The 20186-nt window shown below is 35.2% G+C and overlaps 1 protein-coding gene and 2 pseudogenes across 1 annotated transcript in view; all 3 read right to left on the bottom strand.

Annotated features, from left to right (window-relative positions):
* LOC102007264 (ATP-binding cassette sub-family G member 2-like) overlaps nucleotides 1–20186 on the bottom strand; it is an 86874-nt gene that overhangs the window by 53634 nt on the left and 13054 nt on the right. Inside the window, exon 2 of the mRNA XM_005388159.1 lies at nucleotides 12505–12725. Within this exon, the coding sequence (XP_005388216.1) occupies nucleotides 12505–12722 (218 nt within the window). The 5' untranslated portion in view covers nucleotides 12723–12725. The remainder of the gene's footprint in view (nucleotides 1–12504; nucleotides 12726–20186) is intronic.
* Nucleotides 6260–7383, bottom strand: LOC102028328 (annotated as a pseudogene).
* Nucleotides 17721–18181, bottom strand: LOC102006941 (annotated as a pseudogene).

A 20186-nucleotide genomic window follows, 5' to 3' on the forward strand; every position in this document is an offset into this window, starting at 1 on the left:
TGAGATTCCACCTTACCCCAGTAAGAATGGCTAGCATTAAGAAATCAGCCAATAACAAATGCTGGCGAGGCTGTGGAAAAATAGGAATCCTTCTCTACTGCTGGTGAGAACGCAGACTGGTGAAACCACTGTGGAAATCAGTTCGGAGATTCTTCAGAAAACTAGGTCTAGAGGTCCCATTCAACCCAGGTATTCCCTTGCTGGGTATTTTCCCAGAAGATCTAAAAACATCATATCACAGCGATATATGTGCACCTATGTTCATAGCAGCACAAATTGTAATTGCTAAATTGTGGAAGCAACCCAAACATCCATCCACCGAGGATTGGACAAGAAAATTGTGGTACTTTTATAGAATGGAATATTACTCAGCTATAAAGAAAGATAAACTCGAAGCCTTTATATGTAATTGGTCACAACTAGAGACCATACTCATAAGTGAAATAAATCAGACCTGCATGTGCAAGCACCTCATTGTTTCACTAGTGTAAAACCTGAGTTAATTGAAACTAGGAGGTGTGATAGACATTGTGAAATGATAGGAAAACACTCAAGGGTAAAGGGCAACTGGGATGGGGGAAAAGAGAAGGGAAAGAAGAAGAAATTTTGCATGTATGTATATACAGGATAGTTAACATAGTTGTTTTACTGCCTTCTATTTCTTTGCTGAAAGAAACTGTCAATGAGTCCTTAATTGATCAATATTGCGTGTCTCTATCTGTTTTCATGAGAAACCACTTTGAAGATATCAATATGTAATACAACAAGCATTGTTAATTTCCTACCACTTTGTTTGTAAGTCTATATTGTCTGGACTGTTCTTTTGTTATTTTGTAAAATGTTGTCTGTCTGTTAATGTTTTCCTCCTTTGATTTTTAAAATTAAAAAAATTTTTAAAAATTTTTTAAAAAAGCAGTGGTGAAGACTGGTGCAAAAAAATAATAAAGTAACACTTTGCTCTTTCTCTTTGAGTTCTGTGCTTCCTGGTCCATGCTCGGTCTTCCACATTCAGGAAATTGGCAAATATGTCAATTTTTCACAGTCACAACTGGAATTTAGTAATCTCCTAGGTGGAACTTACTCAAGATGATACAGCTCAATTCAGTATCATAATGCAGCCTTTGTAAATTTGACAACCAGGCACATGTCCTTAAACCATACTTAAAATCCAGATAAAATAGAAAGTTTTTAATTACACCTAACATGGTCAAACTCTCCTACATACAATGAAAACACATTGACTCTCTTCAAGTGTAGAAGGCACAATGTTTCTCTGAGTGATCCTTACTCCTCTCCTGATATTCATTAATTTATGCATTATCGTGCAGATTTAACAAAGCTTAAAAACCAATAAACATTATGCTACAAGGAAAGAAAACAAAGACATCCACTTGATAGGTGTGTTAATATGAACAAGTATATTAACAAACCACAAAGGAAATACTCATGACAGTCATAATCCTTATTTCTGAAACTACCTGGTGGTTGTTGCTGGTATTGATAACTAACATCTACCACCCATTCTGTATTCCTCTGGTCTTCAGAAAACAATGAAATAGGTCTTGAGTCTTGATCTGGTGGGGTGCCATCTTCATTCATGAAAGTTCTGGGTCTTTTGTCATACATGTTGCACTGAGTGTCACAGTTTCCCGTTGTTCTGGTTTATATCTGCAGTGACCCCCAGAAGTCTCATGTGTTCAGTGGTGGGGCTTTCTGATGCTGATGGACTCACGGGAGTGTTAAACCTGACTTGATGTTTGGCAATGGAGCCTGGATGGGAATGGGTCACTGGGAGTATCACCATGAAGGATATAGCACCCTTCCCACCTCTGCCCTTCTCTATCTCTCTCTCTCTCTCTCTCTCTCTCTCTCTCTGCCTGTCTGTCTACTTCTGGAACCTATGATTTGAGCAGTGTTTCCTCCACCATTCCCCTCTACCATGCCATTTCTTCTTTGGAGGAGCTGATAATTTGTGAGTGTTGGGTTTTGTCTTTCAGTGATGAGAAAGTAGCTAAGATACCCACTGACCTAAATAATCAGCATGGTAATATTAGCCTCCCTATGGGATCTCCTGCAGCACAAACGTGCATTTCTTTGCTCCCACTGTGGAGGATTAATCCAATTTTTCCTTCTTGGTCTGGATTAATCCCCCCTCCCAATAACAGAACTCCTTTGGAGGTCTTGTTGATTCAGGCCTGATGTATACAAAATATTCAGAGTGAAGTTTTTCATTCTAGTTCAAAGGAATCACTGTTGTGCCTGCTTGTAAAATCATTGTCTCTTCTCAAAAACTACAAAAGATCATGGGGGATTGATTCAAACTCACTGATAAATGAGGCAAAGGTGACTAAATTTAGGTTAACAAGAATCAGAGAAAATCAGAGGATAGCAAAAATGATATAAAAAATTGTCTATTGAAATCATACAAGTTATCTTCCATGAAAAAGAACACCTTAAGAAATTCATGACTGTGTATCATTAGTGTGTTTTCAAGAGGGCAGATTTAATGCAGGACAGATAAATTTACAATATTTGTTCACAAAGTCGAACATAGAAGAGTATAAAAGTTCTGTCCCAGCGATCTGAAGAATCTAGCCAAGGGCCTGGAAGCCATGGCGATGTCTGGCAGGAATCCAGCTGTAGATTCCAGGACAAAACCCTGAAGGTTCTGCATGAAAGCTCAGGGGCAAGTGTTAGAGGCCAGAGAATCTGTGCCAAAAGGCTGAAGAATCTGTGCCAGAAGACTGAGGGGTCTGCACTGGATGCAGGAAATGATGCTCCAGATCAAAGCAATGACCTGAGTTCCCCTGAAACAGACCAGCCATCCCTGAGGACAGCACAGACCCTAGCTTCTCGGAGAAGAGCAACAGGTGAATTCATATCAGAGAAACCAACCTCAACAAAGCTTGTCCTAGAAAATCAACATGAATCCTCCCATCCTGTTTTCCTTCTTGACAACACCTGTTTAACAACAATCCTTGGTTGACCTTCTGTGTCCTGACCCATACTGACTCACTTCAGTGGAGCATTCTCTCTCAAGTGGACCATTAATTAATCCTCCACTCTATGTAACCATGTAGACAGCACTACTTTACAAAGAAGGTATATTCCATTAAGTCTTGTGGGTTTTTTGACAAGGTCTCACTGTGCAGTTCAGGCTGGCCTTGAACTCACTGTGTAACCCAGGCTGGCTTCAAACACCTGGTAATCCTTCTGCCTCAGCCTCCCAAGAGCTACGATTACAGGCATACACAACAAGGCCTGGTTCCATTAACTGCAGAAACAACTCTTAAATTTGAAATTATTATACCACATATTAAAATAACTTTAGATGAAATGCCTTCTTCCAGCGATTAGCCACTTCACTTAAAAATTTTACAATTACATTAAGAAATAGAACCATTCTGAAGATATCAATATGTAATACAACAACCATTGTTAATTTCCTGCCACTTTGTCTGTAATTCAGTATTGTTTGTATTGTTCTTATGTTATTTTGTAAATGGATGTCTGTTTGTTCATACGTTTTCCTTCTTTTATTTTTAAAATAAATTTTAAACGGGGCTGGGGATTTAGCTCAGCGGCAAAGCGCCTGCCTGGCAAGCGCACGGTCATGAGTTCGGTTCCCGGTACCAGAGAAAAACCAAAAAAATAAAAATAAAAATAAAAAAAATAAATTTTAAACAAAGAAATAGGCAATTAAAAACACATTAATTCCAAGAACCAGGAATATAGCTCAGTGCAATGGTGGGTGCCTGGCAAGTGCAAAGTCCTGAGTTCAATTCCTGCTATTAAAAAAAATTAATGCCATTATAACCAATGAAAAACAAAGACATTATATTCCTTATAAAGTTTTTCTTTTTTTTTTATTTTTATTTTAAAGATAAAAGGAGGGAAACATTAACAGACATACAACATTTTACAACATATCACAAGCACAATACAGAGAACACAGAGTTACAAACAAAGTGGTAGGGAATTAACAATGGTGGTTGTATTACATATTAATATCTTCAAAGTATTCCTTATAAAGTTTTTCTTTACTGCAACAATTAATTTTAAAGGAAAACACGTATCACTGGAGAAAAGTTAGTATGATGATTGTTTGTGAATTTCTTCCAATAAAGCAGAATTTACAAGTACATTATCCATATTAAAAATATTCTATGCCTATAAGTCACCCTCAGTACGGGCATCTATATGGGTATCTGCAAAGGTTGAACCAGTAGGGAGAATTTTAGCAACCATTTCTGAATTCATGAAACACAATATTTTCTTTATAGCATTTATAAATATATCATATAGTACTAGTTCCTGTTATGTCATATACCATGATGGTAATTATACAACAATCATAATGCCTTCAGAGTCTTACAAAAGGGGATCATTTAAACAAGTCAGTGAAATAAACTGTAGTACCTACTTTTAGGCATATGGATTGTAAAAATGAAGTTTACTTTCCATTGATCACTTTTGCAGATATAAAAATCAGACAAGGGGCTGGGGATTTAGCTCAGCGGCAAAGCGCCTGCCTGGCAAGCGCAAGGTCGTGAGTTCAGTTCCTGATACCGGAGAAAAACCAAAATAAATAAATAAATAAATAAAATAAAAAATAAAAATCAGACAAGAATCAAAATGGCTAAATATGCAAGCAATCATTATTCACAGTTACATGGCTACATAGAGTGCATTATTCTATGTTTATTCTATCTGTTGAATTTCAAGATAAGAAGCACTTGTTTTCTCCAGGTTCACAAAACGGCATGATAACAAGAACAACCCAGAAGAATGTGATGTGGGCACTAGTTGAGATCAACAAACTACAGCCCAATGCTTCCATCCAGTGCAGAGTATTTCCAAACCCAAACTGTTGTAGAAACCATTTCACCTCCTTCTTAATACAGCAAAACCCTTGCCTGCCTTCTCAAGAATCCGTGCGTTATTTTTTTATTTTAAAGAGAAAGAACTAATGAAACAACAAGGATGAAGACAAAAACCAAACAACACAAAAACAACAAAAATGATATATGACCTCAAAACAAAATAATAATAATTAAGAATGGTTGCTACATCATATACTGTTATCTTCAGTGAAGGTGCTTGGTCCACCAGATGTAAGAATGTAAGACTGATCAAACAATCAAAGACAGTAACAAGTAATTAAAAAAACTGGAAATTATGCAGAGCTTCACCATACAAGATCCTAGGAGTTCAACAATGGTTCTTACACTGTATAATGTTGTCTTCAGATAAGTCATTCTGACTACCACATATAAGCATGCAAAATTGGTCAAGAAAAAAGAAAATTTTAAGCATTAACTGTTCCTTTCAATGAACCCCAGACGTCAGCAACACACCTATCCCAGCTATCCTCGTATATACACAGAAATTTTGCAAAATGGTTGCACAGAAAACCAGATATAGGCGTGTAAAATAGTTAAAACTTGGAAACAACCCAAATTTCCATCAGCTGAAGAATGGATAAAAAAGATGTATTTTTATACAGTGGGGTATTACTCAGCTATAATGAAAGATAAACTAGAGGCTTTTATAGGTAAATGGATGCAACTAGAGAGCATACTCATAAGGGAAATAAATCAGATTCACATGTGTAAACATCGTTTTTCCTCCCTACTATAAGCACCTGAGAGAATAAGTAAAATCTGAAGGGTACAATAGACATTGTGAAAGGGAAAAAAAACTGCCCAAATAGGAAAGAGCAACTGGGATAAAGGAGGAGAGAGGAAAACAAAAGAAAGAAGAGAAAAAATATGTATATGTACATGTGGGATAGCTAGAATACAATTATTGATAGGAACAATTTTTCTTTTCCATGAATGTCCATATGAATATCACAAACTTTTACAGCCAAGTTTAATGTCATTACGAAAGAAAGCAAACAACGTTAGTCATGTGTGTTCACTTCTATAAGGCTGCAATGGCATGAAGATATGTATACAAATCAGGAGTTTATTACTTTTTCCTTAACAGTCTCAGGAATCAACCAAATAATGTTGCTGATGATCCATTCACTGGTAATTTTTGAGGCCTATTGGCAAAGAAAGATTGGTGGCTACTGCTGTGGCTGTTGCTGATTCCATTCATGGTACTGGAAATGTGAGGAAACTGTGGATGAGAAGATGGCACTGGAGAACTGGGGCTCAGCAAACAAGAAGAGGTGGAGGGGATACCTCCTTTCCAGTTCTCCAGCACTGTCAGTCCATTTCTGGTGATTGATCTTCATTCTCTTACAAGTAGGTCAAACTCTGTCAGTCTGGAAAGTATTAGGTATTTTCATTTTACTCCTAAAAATCTTTCTTAAGCACATCACAGTCATTGCTGCTGGGCATCATAAATATCTTTTATCACTATCCTCCTCCTTAGACTTTTCTTTGTCTTTGTTTACTTTCCAATTCAATCTGCTCTGGTCAAAGAATTCAGTGGAGAAGCTTATCTCATCATCAGTTATCATTCTCTTCTCTTCATCTGCAGCTTCTCCTCTACCTTCATTAGAGGCATTGGCAGCATCAGCTGAAGGATGAACTGCATAAAACTCCCTTCTTCATATCATTTTTTAAAGCCCTGGAAATATCTTGTATATATCTTGAAGTGTTTTATCTGACCTTATATTCAGTAATGGTCTGGTTTTGTGAACTTAGACATCACAGATAGGACAATACTTGTTGGTCTCCAGGTAATGCACAGTACATGTTTTACAGGAGGAATGTAGAAATTCTATTATGGTTGTGGCCTCAGTGAAGTACCCTCCAGAAAGCACACACATTAGGTGGGAATTTAGCTCAGTGATCTTGATTCTGGTTGTTTGATCCACTTCTGCTTGATAAAAGATCCAAATACTAGGGCTTGTTCCAACTCTCTGAATTTATTGTAAAACGTCCACATGGATCTTAAGTTGAAAATACCAGGGTTCTTGCTGTTGTAGATGGCTCAAGCAACCAGAACCTCAAAGTTTTTATGAGATGCAAAATGAAAACAAATTCTGTGCCAGCTACGAGAGGAGCATTTTCTGTCTGCCTCAGGCTGGGGCCTAAAACACTCATTTAATAATAATAATAATAAATAGACTAAAAATCAAAGCATGGAACCAACGTTCCATGCAATAGGAACACAAAAACAAGGATGAGTACCTATTCTATTTACAGAATAAGTGGAATTCAAGTCAAAAATTACCAGGAGAAACAAAGGAGGTCACAGAATACAAGTAAAGGGAATAACTCAGCAGGAAGATAACAATTGTAAATGTCCATGTACCATACACCAGAGTACCAATGCCCTAAAATACATAGTACTTGATATAAAAGATCCAATAAGCACCAAACCCTAGTGAGGGACCTCAGCACTCACTTTCATAAACAGATCCATGGCAGAAATAAACAAGGCAGTCCACATCTGGGCCCTGCATGCTCCCTGAGCTGCCTGGGGACACTGGACCAGGCAAAATTTCAGAGGAGATTTAATGCCAATACTCTTCAAACTCTTCAATGAAATTGAAAGGAAGCAATTTTCCCTAACTCATTCTTGGAGGCAAGTATTATACTGATACCAAAACCAGAGAAAGACCCAACTAAGAAAGAGAACAACACACCAATGTCCCTAGTGAGCATAGATTCAAAGATCTAAATAAAAAACAAGCAAACAGAATGCAGCAAATCATCAAGAAAATCATACACAATGACCAACTGGGATTCATCCCGGGAATGCAGGGATGGTTCAATATACACAAATCAATTAATGTAATACACCATATCAACAGAGCCAAAGAGAAAAACCACATGATCATCTCAATAGATGCAGAAAAGGCTTTTGATAAAGTCCAACACTCACTCATGATAAAAACCCTACAGAAAACAGGAATAGATGGTCTTTACCTCAACCTGATCAAAGCTGTCTATGACAGGGGCTGGGGATTTAGCTCAGCGGCACAGCACCTGCCTGGCAAGCATGAGGTCGTGAGTTTGATTCCCGGTACCAGAAAAAAAAACAAAACAAAACAAACAAACAAAAAAAGCTATCTATGACAAACCAACAGCCAACATACTAAATGGACAAAAATTGAAAGCTTTCACTTTAAAATGAGGGACAAGACAAGGATGTCCACTGCCACCACTCCTATTCAACATAGTTCTGGGAGCATTAACCAGAGCAATTAAACAAGAGAGAAAAATAAAAGGAAGGATAGGAAAGGAAGAAGTGAAATTCTCATTATTTGCAGATGACATGGTACTCTACATGGAAGACCTCAAAAACTCCACCAAAAGACTCCTAGAATTAAAAAACAAATTCAGTAATATAGCTGGATACAACGTCAACACTCAAAAATCAATAGCATTCCCATGCACAAACAACAAACACACTGAGAGAGAAATTAAGAAAACCATAAATTCCACAACAGCATCCAAAAAATTGAAATACTTAGGAATTAATCTAACAAAAGAAGTGAACAGTGAAAACTACAGTACTCTGAAAAAGGAGACTGAAGAAGATTTCAGAAAATGGAAAGATATTCCTTGCTCATGGAAAGAACCAACATTGTGAAAATGGCCATACTCCCAAAATTGTTCTACAGATTCAATGAAATCCCAATTAAAATACCATTAGAATACCTCACAGATGTAGAGAAAACATTCCTAAAATTCATCTGGAATCAGAAGAGACCCAGAATAACAAAAGCAATCCTAGGAAACAAAAGCAAGTCACAATCCCTGACTTGAAGTTATACTACAAAGCTACCGTTATAAAATCAGCATGGTAATGGCAAGAAAACAGACCTGAGGATCAATGGAACCGACTGGCAGAAACAGACACAACCACAAACACATTTAGCTACCTAATCTTTGCAATGGGGCCAAACATATTCCCTGGAAGAAAGATAACCTCTTTAATAAATGGTGGTGGAAAAACTGGCTTGCCACATGCCAAACACTGAAAATAGACCCCTGTCTATCACTGTGCACCAAATTACAGTTAAAATGCCTTACAGATCTCAATATTAAAACAGAAACATTAAACCTACTGGAATAAAAATTAGGTAGAAGTCTTGAATACCTAGCAGTAAGCAGAGAGTTCATGAGAAAAAAGAAAACTGCATGAGAAATTCTTCAAAGAATCAACAACTGGGATCTCATCTTATTGAAAAGTTTTTGCACATCTAAAGTCACCAGCAGAGTAAAGAGAAAACCCACAAACTGGGAAAAAATTTTAGCCAACTGCCCCTCAGACAAAGGACTCCTATGTAGAATATATAAAGAGATGCATGCACACTTCGCAGATAAAGAAATACTAATGGCAAATAAATACATGAAAAATGTTCAGCATCATTAGTCATTCAAGAAATGCAAATTCAAACAACACTGTAATTCCATCTTACTCCAGAAAGAATGACTATCATCAAGAAATCAACCAACAACAAATGCTGGAGGGACTGTGGGGGAAAAGGAACTCTTCTCCACTGCTGCTGGGAGTGTAGACTGGTGAAACCACAGTGGAAATCAGATTGGAGATTCCTCAGTAAACTAGGATTAGAGGTCCCATTCAATACAGCTCTTCCACTTCTGGGTATTTTTTTGAAGAATGAAAAACATACCACAGTGATATCTGTGCACCCATGTTTATAGCAATTCAATTTGTAATAGCTAAATTGTGGAAACAATCCAAATGTCCATCAGCAGAGGAATGGATAAAAAAGCTGTGGTAATTTTATATAATGGAATATTAACTATAAAGAAAGATAAACTTGAGGCTTTTGTAGGTAAATGGTTGCCACTATAAACCATACTCATAAGTAAAATAAATGTCTCACATGTATAAACATTGTATTGTCTCCCTAATATAAGAACCTGAAAGAGTAAATGAAATCTAAAAGGTACAATAGATAGTGAGAAAGGGAAAGAAACTGCTCAAAAGGAAAGAACGACTTGCATGAGGGAAAGGAGAAAATAAAGAAGAAAGGGAAATATATATATTTATCAGCCAGGATAATTGCATTATTAATTTCTATTGCTTTCTTGAAAGGAACAGTTGATATTTAATTGTCTGATCATTCTTGCATGTCTGTATTTGTTTATCTGAGTAACCAATATGAAGATAATAGTACGTAATGCAGTAACCACTGTTAATTTCTTTTCACCTTGACTGAATTTTTGTATTGTTAATATTGTTTTTATGTTGTTTTGTTTATGTCTCTGTGTTGTTAATATGTTTTGTTTCTTTTACCTCTAAAAATAGAATTTAAATAAAATTTTAAAAGAAACAAACAAGACATGTCATGTTTGTGGTTCATGCTGCAGAGGTGCAGTTCAGTACAACACAGATCTAAAGGGCTGAACCTGTTTAACATCTGGCCTTTGACACAAGGGTTTGCTGGCCGCTCTTCTGGTCCATGGTGCATTTTCCTTGGTCTCCTCACCTAGCTCTCTGCCAGTCTGTAACCACTCTCATGCCATCCCAGTCTCATTCACAGCTTTACAATACTTGCCTGCAATAGTTCTTCTTTCTACTGTAAAATTCCCATGACTAACATGTCATACTGATACCACTTCCTTTCCTTCCCTTCCCCACCCCGTGGCACACTGAGTATTGACTACACGAAATGCAACTGACCATAAGAATCCTTGTCACATTTGCCCACTTCAATAGATCACAGTCACTCCTTGGTCTCTTTATGGACAAGAAACATCAATGCCACCGTGGAGCACAGCCCACCTCCCTGCCTTCATTTCAGCACCTCTCACATTCTTGTCTCCATGCTTGCAGCCCTCCAGTTCAGGGCTATGGGCTTCTGTTGTGTCTTTTCATCTATATACCACAGATGGAACCACAGCAAAAGTGCCCTAGTTTTCTAAATCACCATTACACTCTAAGATTTCTGAGATCAAGAGGACATATATGTTTCACTGGTCATTTTTTACAGTGTCAGGCACCTATACACATTCAAATTTTGCCAAATAAATGATTTTCTCAATTTTTCTAAATAAGAAATACTTTTAAGAAAACAATAAAAATGTGCCTAATAAAAAACAGAAGTCAAGAAGCAGCAAATAAGGTACTGAAAAAAAGCTATGTTCTGCCTGGATAAAAATTGCTTCCAGATGTGGGAAGAGAGAAGGGAAAGAAGGAGAAATTTTGTATGCATGTATATACAGGACAGTTAACATAATTGAACTACTATCTTCTATTTCTTTGCTGAAAGAAACATTTAATGATTCCTTGATTGATCAATATTGCATGTCTTCATTTGTTTTCCTGAGAAACCACTTTGAAGATATCAATATGTAATACAACAAGCATCGTTAATTTCCTACCACTTTTTTGTAACTCTGTATTGTTTGTATTGTTCTTTTGCTATTTTGTAAATGATTGTCTGTTTATTTATGTTTTCCTTCTTTTATTTTTAAAATAAAAAAAAATTGCTTCCATTCCTATTTGTTATTTCACTTTCAAATACTTTGTCAACAATTCCGACTAGACTTACTGCTCCCCCACCCCTTTCTGAATGGGCAGATGGGGGAATTCTGTGTGGAGATGCAGCAATTGCAATGTCCCAAAAACATGAGCTGTAAAGGGAGAGGGATGGGTAGGATGGAGGTGATAGCCAAGTGTGGAAAGTGCCTGTATTAGAGAACAAAAAAATAGACCCAGCAGATTAGAAAGCATGTTAAGAATAATGGGATTCAAATACTTTTTTAAGATTTCACAAACTTGAAAATGTGAGAAGATGGAAAGACTTGGTGAATTAATGAAAAGTCAGGGTTTTATATCTATATGTATGCATGTGTGTATACATTGATGAATACATATAAACCCTAATTCTGACCATTGAAACAGACTGGAAAAGGTCTCTTATGCCTATGTATATGTATACGACATATACATATGTTAATTTTTCAGTTTTATTATTTCAGTACATGTTTGCATCACATACTGATTACTATTTGTAGGTGGGTCATTGCATGTACATAACACATCTCAATATTTTTCTCACCTCCTTTCCCTTCCCTCCACATCTCTCCCTCCATTTTTGATCCCCTGTCCGTTTGAGCAAAATCTATGTTCCTATATCCTATTATCTATCTTTTATTTTTCTCTTTATTTATATTTTTGATTTGTCACCTTAGAGGACAAAACAAAGCTTTTGGGTCTGATTTATTTCACTTAACATCATGGCACATCTGTTTTTCTATAAATGACTCAGGTTTGTTCTTACAGCAGAGTAGTACTCCATAGTGTAAAAATACCACATTTTTCTTCCCTTCATCTTCTGATATATACATGCATATCATTTTTTAAAATGTCTTGATGAGAAAAGAAAAGGTGTTCCAACACTTTCCATCCGAAGTTAGCCAAATAAGTTTAATTATGTGTCTGTCTATCTATCTGTACATATACATGGGAACAAAAGTGCCCAGCGTATTATTGGTAATATGGAAAACCTATAGAATTAATTTTAGGTCAATAAAGTACTAATTTTAAAAGATAAACACATACCTTATATTTGATAATAGCTCTTTCTCCACTGTTTTCTTACCAAATAGAAAACCACTCTTCATTTTTACTTGGTAGGAGATGTTATGAAAACTTAACACAGCCCCTTGGGTGCATGACTTCGGATCATTGGAGGTCATCTCTGAGAGACCCTTCATGTTTCTTTGTGACAGTGGGATATCAAACTGGTCACTACTCGAGGACATCTGGAGAGTTTTCATTTGCTTTAGAAGAAAAACCAACAGTTAGATGGGGGTCTTAGCAAATTTGATTGTAAACACTAGGTAGTACATTTAAATCAATGTGTTTTAAAATGCATTTTAATTAGTGAATTCCTTACCAATAAGCAGCCCACAAAACTACTTTCATATCTATAGTGGGAGGTACATGTAACTTTGAATACCTACAGTCTTACTGTCATATTCCTAAGTCATAATTGAGCCTAATATTTAAACAGAATATGAATATTACTCAAAATTTATGAAAGATGAAAAGGATTGCTGAGAGTTAGACTAATTTGGCTTGAAAAGAATATTATGAGACAGGTTATATTCAGGCAAAGACTACATGACCATCATCATGTCTCCTGCATTTTATTTTAATTTGGGAGTTTACGACATATTCAGTGCCAAAAGGAATTTAGCAAGTCATTCAGGAACAGGAGCTATTTCTCTGAATGTCTACATCCTAACTTTATACCCGGTTATTATATGCCTTCAATCAGCTCAGATGGTACTATGTTTCTTTTTTCCCTTAAATTTTTATTTTTCTCTAATGTAATTGATGAAATTAACAGGAAAGTATATTTTAATGTAACAAAATGTTATAATTGGTAAGTTTATTATCTACATTTTAAAGGATATTTTAGTATAGCCAAAGATTTAACATTTGTATTTTTACTCATTTTTAAATGTAAAATGCACACATCATATCCATACATCTTACAATTTTAAAATTTTGACTAAAACATCTGAATCTCTACAAGTAAAAGCAAGAGTTCTCCCATATCTAAGACAAATAAAATGTACTACTAATAAAGTGCCAATGGATTAGACAATCTTGTTTCAACTACCTTTTGGGAGAGAAGGATAAAAGCATGTAACAATATAAAACTACTCATTTTTATCATACCAGTACAGAGCTACTAACATGCATTGCACTTTGTAATAAACGAGTGCTTATTTATAGTAGATCTAACCATAATAAAGAATTTTTCTCAAGAAAGATCACAACTATGACTTATTTGTTCAGTCATTACTGAATATAGTTTAGTGTCCAGAGTTTTTCAAAAGTGCAATCTTGAACCGAGACAAATCTAATTCTACCAATATCAAGAAATGGTTTTAAGGACTTCACATAAATGTTTTTATTGTAAAATAGGGTTCTACCTGTTATAAGGAGAGGAGAATAGTGCTGAACAAATGGCAAAGTTTGGCAATAAGGATGTTTGTAGTGGATGAAAGCTTGGTGTGCATTGCTAAAAGATGTATTTTTCACATAAAGAAGCATGTTTATTAGATGTATACAGCACTTTTCAAGCACTTGACCTCACTTAGTAGTTAAATTGGTGTTCAGATGTTTATTTAATAGAAAAACACTGAGTTACATGGTGACTTCAGGCCATGTTCCCACAGAACATCTGTGTCCCTCAAACTAACTCCAAATGTTACTGCTAAAATCTAATAATAGCACCATACACCCAATTTAGAGAAAAAAAGTTTAATAGATTGAACTTAATAGATTGAATTTCATCAATTTTAGGATTTCTGCCATGAATTTTTCTTAGAATTTGTTGCCTATTACTTTTCTGAATACTAGCAGAAAAAAGGCTTGAAACCTATGAAATATTGTTTAAATGACTCTGGAAAATTTAAAACTTTATCAGTACAATATATTGTTTATGGAAATATGCCCATATTTTTGCTCTCATACTACCTAAGAACCATATTTCCATATACTAAATGTGTTCCTAGCTCATATAATAAGAGTTCAGAATGTAAACATTTTAAGGTACCCAAAAAAGCATAACAGTATTACATAATTATATAATGTATTGCATAATATTGGATGTATTACAGTGTTGCAATTTGAGAAAATTTTGCTTTATATTTTCAGGCAGTTAGCTTTAAAACAGTGAATCTTCAACTCTTAGCATGAACAGCCCTGAAAATAATGCCTCCAAATTATAGCTTAACTAGAAATAGTCTAATAAAAAAACCTTAAGCTACAAAGACAAATACTAGAAAGGTTGTAAATATAAAAAAAATTACCAACATTTGAGGCACTACCAGACTACAGTACTTTTAATAGCTGGAAGGACTTTGGAAAAAGAATAAACATATAAAGCTATGAGTGCACATACACACACTCATATTGTGCTGTAATGAAAAATTGTGTCCCCAAACTTTACAGTCTAAACATTTTATTGTAGCATCTCCTGTTAAAGGTATACGGTCTGGCAGCAGAAATTTTGCTAATTTATATAAAGTATTGGCACAGAAATTTCAACCAGTAAGGGAAACAGTCAACAGCTCAGTTAACAATAATTTCTTCAAGTGATTGACAGTCCTTGGAGGGCAGCATAAAAGAAATATCATAATTAGGTCCATGATGTAAATACTAAATCAAAACAGCAATGGTGTGGTTTATGTGAGAGGATATACAACTTTGTAGCAGATAAAGCCTAATACTCTTCACAGTAGAAATAAAACATGTTCTAGAAAGAAACAAATATTCAACCTACTAATACTGTCTAAAAATTGGTGTACAGACAAAAATGGTGTATTACTGTACAATCTACATACCAGTCTACATTTTATATATGATAATGTGATATTTAACATGTGTTTCAAAAAAGTACAACAGTACTAGGAATCAACTTTTAACATGTCTCTGATGTCGAAAAAGAACAATGTCACTTCTACATTAAAAAGTATATATTCCCTGCTTCCTTGTAATATAATTTATAAAGTTTTACTAAATGAAATATTTTTTCTACAGAAACATGTATTGATTTATGTGAAAGTAAATAATCTTGTATCTTTAAAAGCTATACATATGTTAGAATATTTGCACTTCATATAGTCTTTAAAATGAAATATTTATGCATAAAGAGTTTCTGCCATTCAAGATATGGAGGTAGAGATGCATTGTGATAATTTGTACACCCTTCTATCACAATTAAAAATATATTTATGCAAAGTTTGACAAGCTATGAAGAATAAGGACATGCTAATATAGAATTAATACTAAATCAGAACACTAATATGGTTATAACCGGGGTCAGATGAATCACCAAGCAGCATAGATAAGTAACTTTACGGACTTTCTCTGGGTAACTATCATCCAGTAGGAAGTAAGATAAACATCAGAGGTTAGAGTACTAAAAAACTAGAACAGTGTAGTAAATACTGGAATGCTGGGAAAATTTCAGCACAATTATTAATTGTGCTTTGGATGGGCAAACACTAAAACGTCATACTAAAATCAACTAACTACAGTCTCAGTATTCCTTGTGCTTTAGAATTCTCTTTCTCACACTTCTCTTAAAATACTTTGCATCTTTTTCAAATAGGTTTGCTTAGGCCAACATAAGACTTAAAAATGTGTACACATTAAGCAACAAAAACTTTGGAGTCTTGTAGCCCAAGTGCTATTTCTAGTCATTGGTTAGATAAGTACCAGATATACTGTCCTCTAGATGATAAGAACAAATGTATCTCTGGCTAAAGCATTGTGGGAGAGACCTAATAAGCAGTTTTAGAAAACAGAGGTATAATGAAATATAAAGATTTTGTGCCAAGTTTCACTTCAGTATAATGATTGCTATTGAGTCAAATCTTGGAACAGTGTCTAAAATTCTGAAAATAATATACATACAGACAAAAAAACTAAATAGAAAGACAATGGTGTCACCTAAAATACTTTTTAAATAATTCAGTTTATAGACTTCTTTTGTCATTATATAGTTCACATCAGTAACTGAATTATGTCACGACAGTCAGAAAAATTTTATGTACTTAACTTTCAAATAAGTACTATTTGTTCCATGATTCACTTTCATTTCACTTTAGACAAAATTTAACTAATTAAAGTCAAGAATTCCAAATCAATTTTAGAATTCTAGCCAAGCATGGTGGTACACGCCTCTACTCCCAGCACTGGGGATGCTGAGGCAGAAGGATCGTTGTGAGTTCAAGACCAGCCTGGGCTACAAAGTGAGCCCAAAGCCAGCCTGAACTGCATAGAGAGACCCTATCTCAAAAAGACAAAAAAAAAAAAAAAAAACAAAAAACAGAATTCTCAGTTTTAGTCCAACAAATATTTAACATAAAAAATTCTACATAAAATAGTCAGAAAGAAGCAGTTACTGATAAATATCAACATACCCCAACATGACTGGAAAAAGAATACTGCACAGTATCCTGGTAAGCGGGTGATCCTTTCCATGTTGGGGGAAGGAGGCTGGGAGGTGAAAGTAAAAGTGACTAAAAAGTCACTTCCTAGTTTTTGCCAATTATAAAGATCTCAAATAATAAACATAGTTTTAGTAACTTCCTTTTTGTATTCTTTACAGTCTGACTTGTTCATGCTCAGCAAACAGTTTGGTGTCCCTCTGTCAACTATCAGCAGATACTAAAACCACTCTGAGGTTATACTAAGTTGGATAACATTTTGCAAGAATAGTACTAGTGAGTATATATGGTGGCACATGACCACCAAAGTAAACGACACTCTGATAACATGATTTTTGTTTAAAGATTTGTGTTGGCCACACATAGGCTAAAACTGACCATTCCAATCTACATATTCTATGATATTAAATCTAAAATTAATGCAGAACAATTCAACTTAAATGTACTTCAATTCCACTAGGTTGTACATTGTCTGATTTTAAACCTGGTTTATTAATCATTTAATTAAAATTCAGGAATGATTTCCTCAGACAAATCATATCTGCTGAGGCTGTCTTGTCTGTTTCTTGGACTTACATACTGAAAAGCTCAGAAAAGGCACCTATAAAATTTAAAAAAGAGAATTATACAGCTTGATTTTTTAACAAGTTACTAACTGCCTGCAAAACAAACCTGCCCAATTTGAAGAGAGAGAGAACGTGGTGGCTTATGCAGGCCATAGCTTTGGTGACAATTAGAACAAAACTTTATAGAATCTACCACTGATCCAGATCTAACCAGGTTACTTATATCTCATGTTCTCATTCATTTGCAGGACTTTATGGCTACAGCACACTCTTCACTCCTAGCACACATGACAGATACCTGTACATCTTCACCTGTGTTATAGTTTCCTTCTATTTCTTTGCCTAGTTCACCTTCTGGCAGTGTAAGATCTTTAAGGATTTCACCAGTTTCTGTCAGCCAGGTAAGGTAGCCATCCGGAATGCATATTAGTTGATAATCATTTCTTTTAAAATTTGGAACATCCATATTGTGAGTAGAAGGGCAAATACCTTCATATTTTTTCCCTGGGAAAATATCAATTCCACATGGTGCACTTTGGCATGACCGTGCTTTCCAGCTTTGGAAGTTGACATCTCTACTATTTTGCATGGTCATCCTTTGAGCACCATGAAGCTGTTTTTGTGCAGGGCCAAGCACTGCATAGGGTAAATGCTGGAAGCCCCAGCATCACCAGTAGTGAAATCAGTCTTGTCTGCCATGGTGGGCTAAGGAGATGGTAGTTTTTCCGTGGGAACTTTCAGTAGGCGCAGAGTGCCTTTCACCTGTGTACTCGCACCAGTGCCCTACAGCTGCTGCTGAGGCAGCGGCAGCAGTAGCAGCTGCATCAACTCGGAGAGACCAAGACGGTAATATATTTCAAGGACACAATCTTTTCTTAATCAGTGAACACATCGTATTCAATTTTTAGAAAGTTATAAAATTAAGATTGAGATGATCTAGGCAATCAAGACAATAAAGAGCCCAAGATTTTGAAGCAAAACCTGAATATTATTTATAAAGTTTTCAGTGTTTCACAAAACAAGTTACAAAAGACCTATAAAGACAATTATTCACACTAAATGTTAAGTGAACTAAGCTAGAGAAACAGAAATGAAATGGAACCTGCAGGAAACTATTTCTCTTTTTTTTTTGTACTGCCCTAACCTGACAGGGTAAAAAAATGTTAAAGAAATGCTGAATAACTGTTCTAGGTCAAAGACTAGAAACATGGTAACCAAGTCTAATGCATGATATGGGATGGAGAAAAGTAGCTGCAAAGATATTATTGTAACAATTAATGATATTTTAATGTAGACTGTGCACACTAGATGTTAATGTATCAGTATTAAATTTCTGAATTTTCATAATTAAAATGTGGTTTTGTATGAGGATGTCCTTTTTGAGGTCATAGAAATGGAAGTGTTTATGGATAAAGAGGCACTATTCTCCAACCTACTCTCAAAGATTTATTACACATGTAAATAGTACACATATAAGATTACAAACATCTGTTTATCAAGAGAATACATATGATAAATACAACAGAATAGGAGCACTTACTGATGCTTGGCAAAATATATATAAAATTTCTTTGTACTATTTTTGTAGCTTTTCTGTAAATTTTAAATTATATCAAAACTAAGACTTACTCAAAACTCTAATTTTCAGAGCACCACCTATGTTTCACTTTACCGGACTGAATTTTTTCAGTAGTTTTAGCATTGGTAGATAACAGATCTCTATGATTTGCAGCAAAAGTTCACTTTAAAAAGTAAGTTCATTGCTATATAAAGGACATGAATTAAAATATTTATCTTGTAATATATTTTTATAATTTTTAAAACTTATTTTAAAAAGAAAAGAAGGAAAACATATTAACAAACAGATACCCATTTATAAAATAGCGTAAGAACAATACAAACAATACAGAGTTACAGACAAAGTGGTAGGAAATTAACAATGGTTGTTGTATTATGTACTGATATCTTCAAAGTGGTTTCTCAGGAAAAAAAAGAGATACATGCAAGATTGATCAATTAAGTAATCATTAACTGTTCCTTTCAGCAAAGTGACAGAAGTCAGTAGTACAACTATGTTAGCTATCCTGTATACATATATACATAATTTCCCCTTCTTTCTTTTCTCTTTTCCCTCACCCCAGTTGCTCTTTACTTTTCAGCATTTTCCTTTCATTTCACAATGTCTATCATACCTCCTAATTTTTATTCACTCTTTCAAGTTCTTACACTAGTGAGACAATATGTTGCTTACACATGTAGGTCTGGTTTATTTCACTTATGAGTATGGTCTCTAGTTGTGACCATTTACCTGTAAAAGTCTCGAGTTTATCTTTCCTTATAGCTAAGCAATATTCCATTATGTAAAACTACAATTTTTTTATCCATTCCTCATTAGATGGACATTTGAGCTGCTTCCACAATTTAGCAATTGCAAATTGCGCCTCTATGAATATGGGTGCACCTGTATCGCTGTGATATGATGTTTTCAGAACTTCTGGGCAAATACACGGAAGGGGAATAGCTGTATTAAATGGGACCTCTAGAGCTAGTTTGCTGAGGAATCTCCAAACTGATTTCCACAGTGGTTTCACCAGTCTGCATTCCCACCAGCAGTGGAGAAGAGTCCCTATATCTCCACAGCCTAGCCAGCATTTGTTATTGGTAGATCTCTTAATGCTAGCCATTCTTACTAGAGTGAGATGAA

The sequence above is a fragment of the Chinchilla lanigera genome, unplaced genomic scaffold (genome assembly GCF_000276665.1).
Source record: "Chinchilla lanigera isolate Chin_1 unplaced genomic scaffold, ChiLan1.0 scaffold00032, whole genome shotgun sequence".
NCBI classification, from domain to species: Eukaryota; Metazoa; Chordata; class Mammalia; order Rodentia; family Chinchillidae; genus Chinchilla; species Chinchilla lanigera.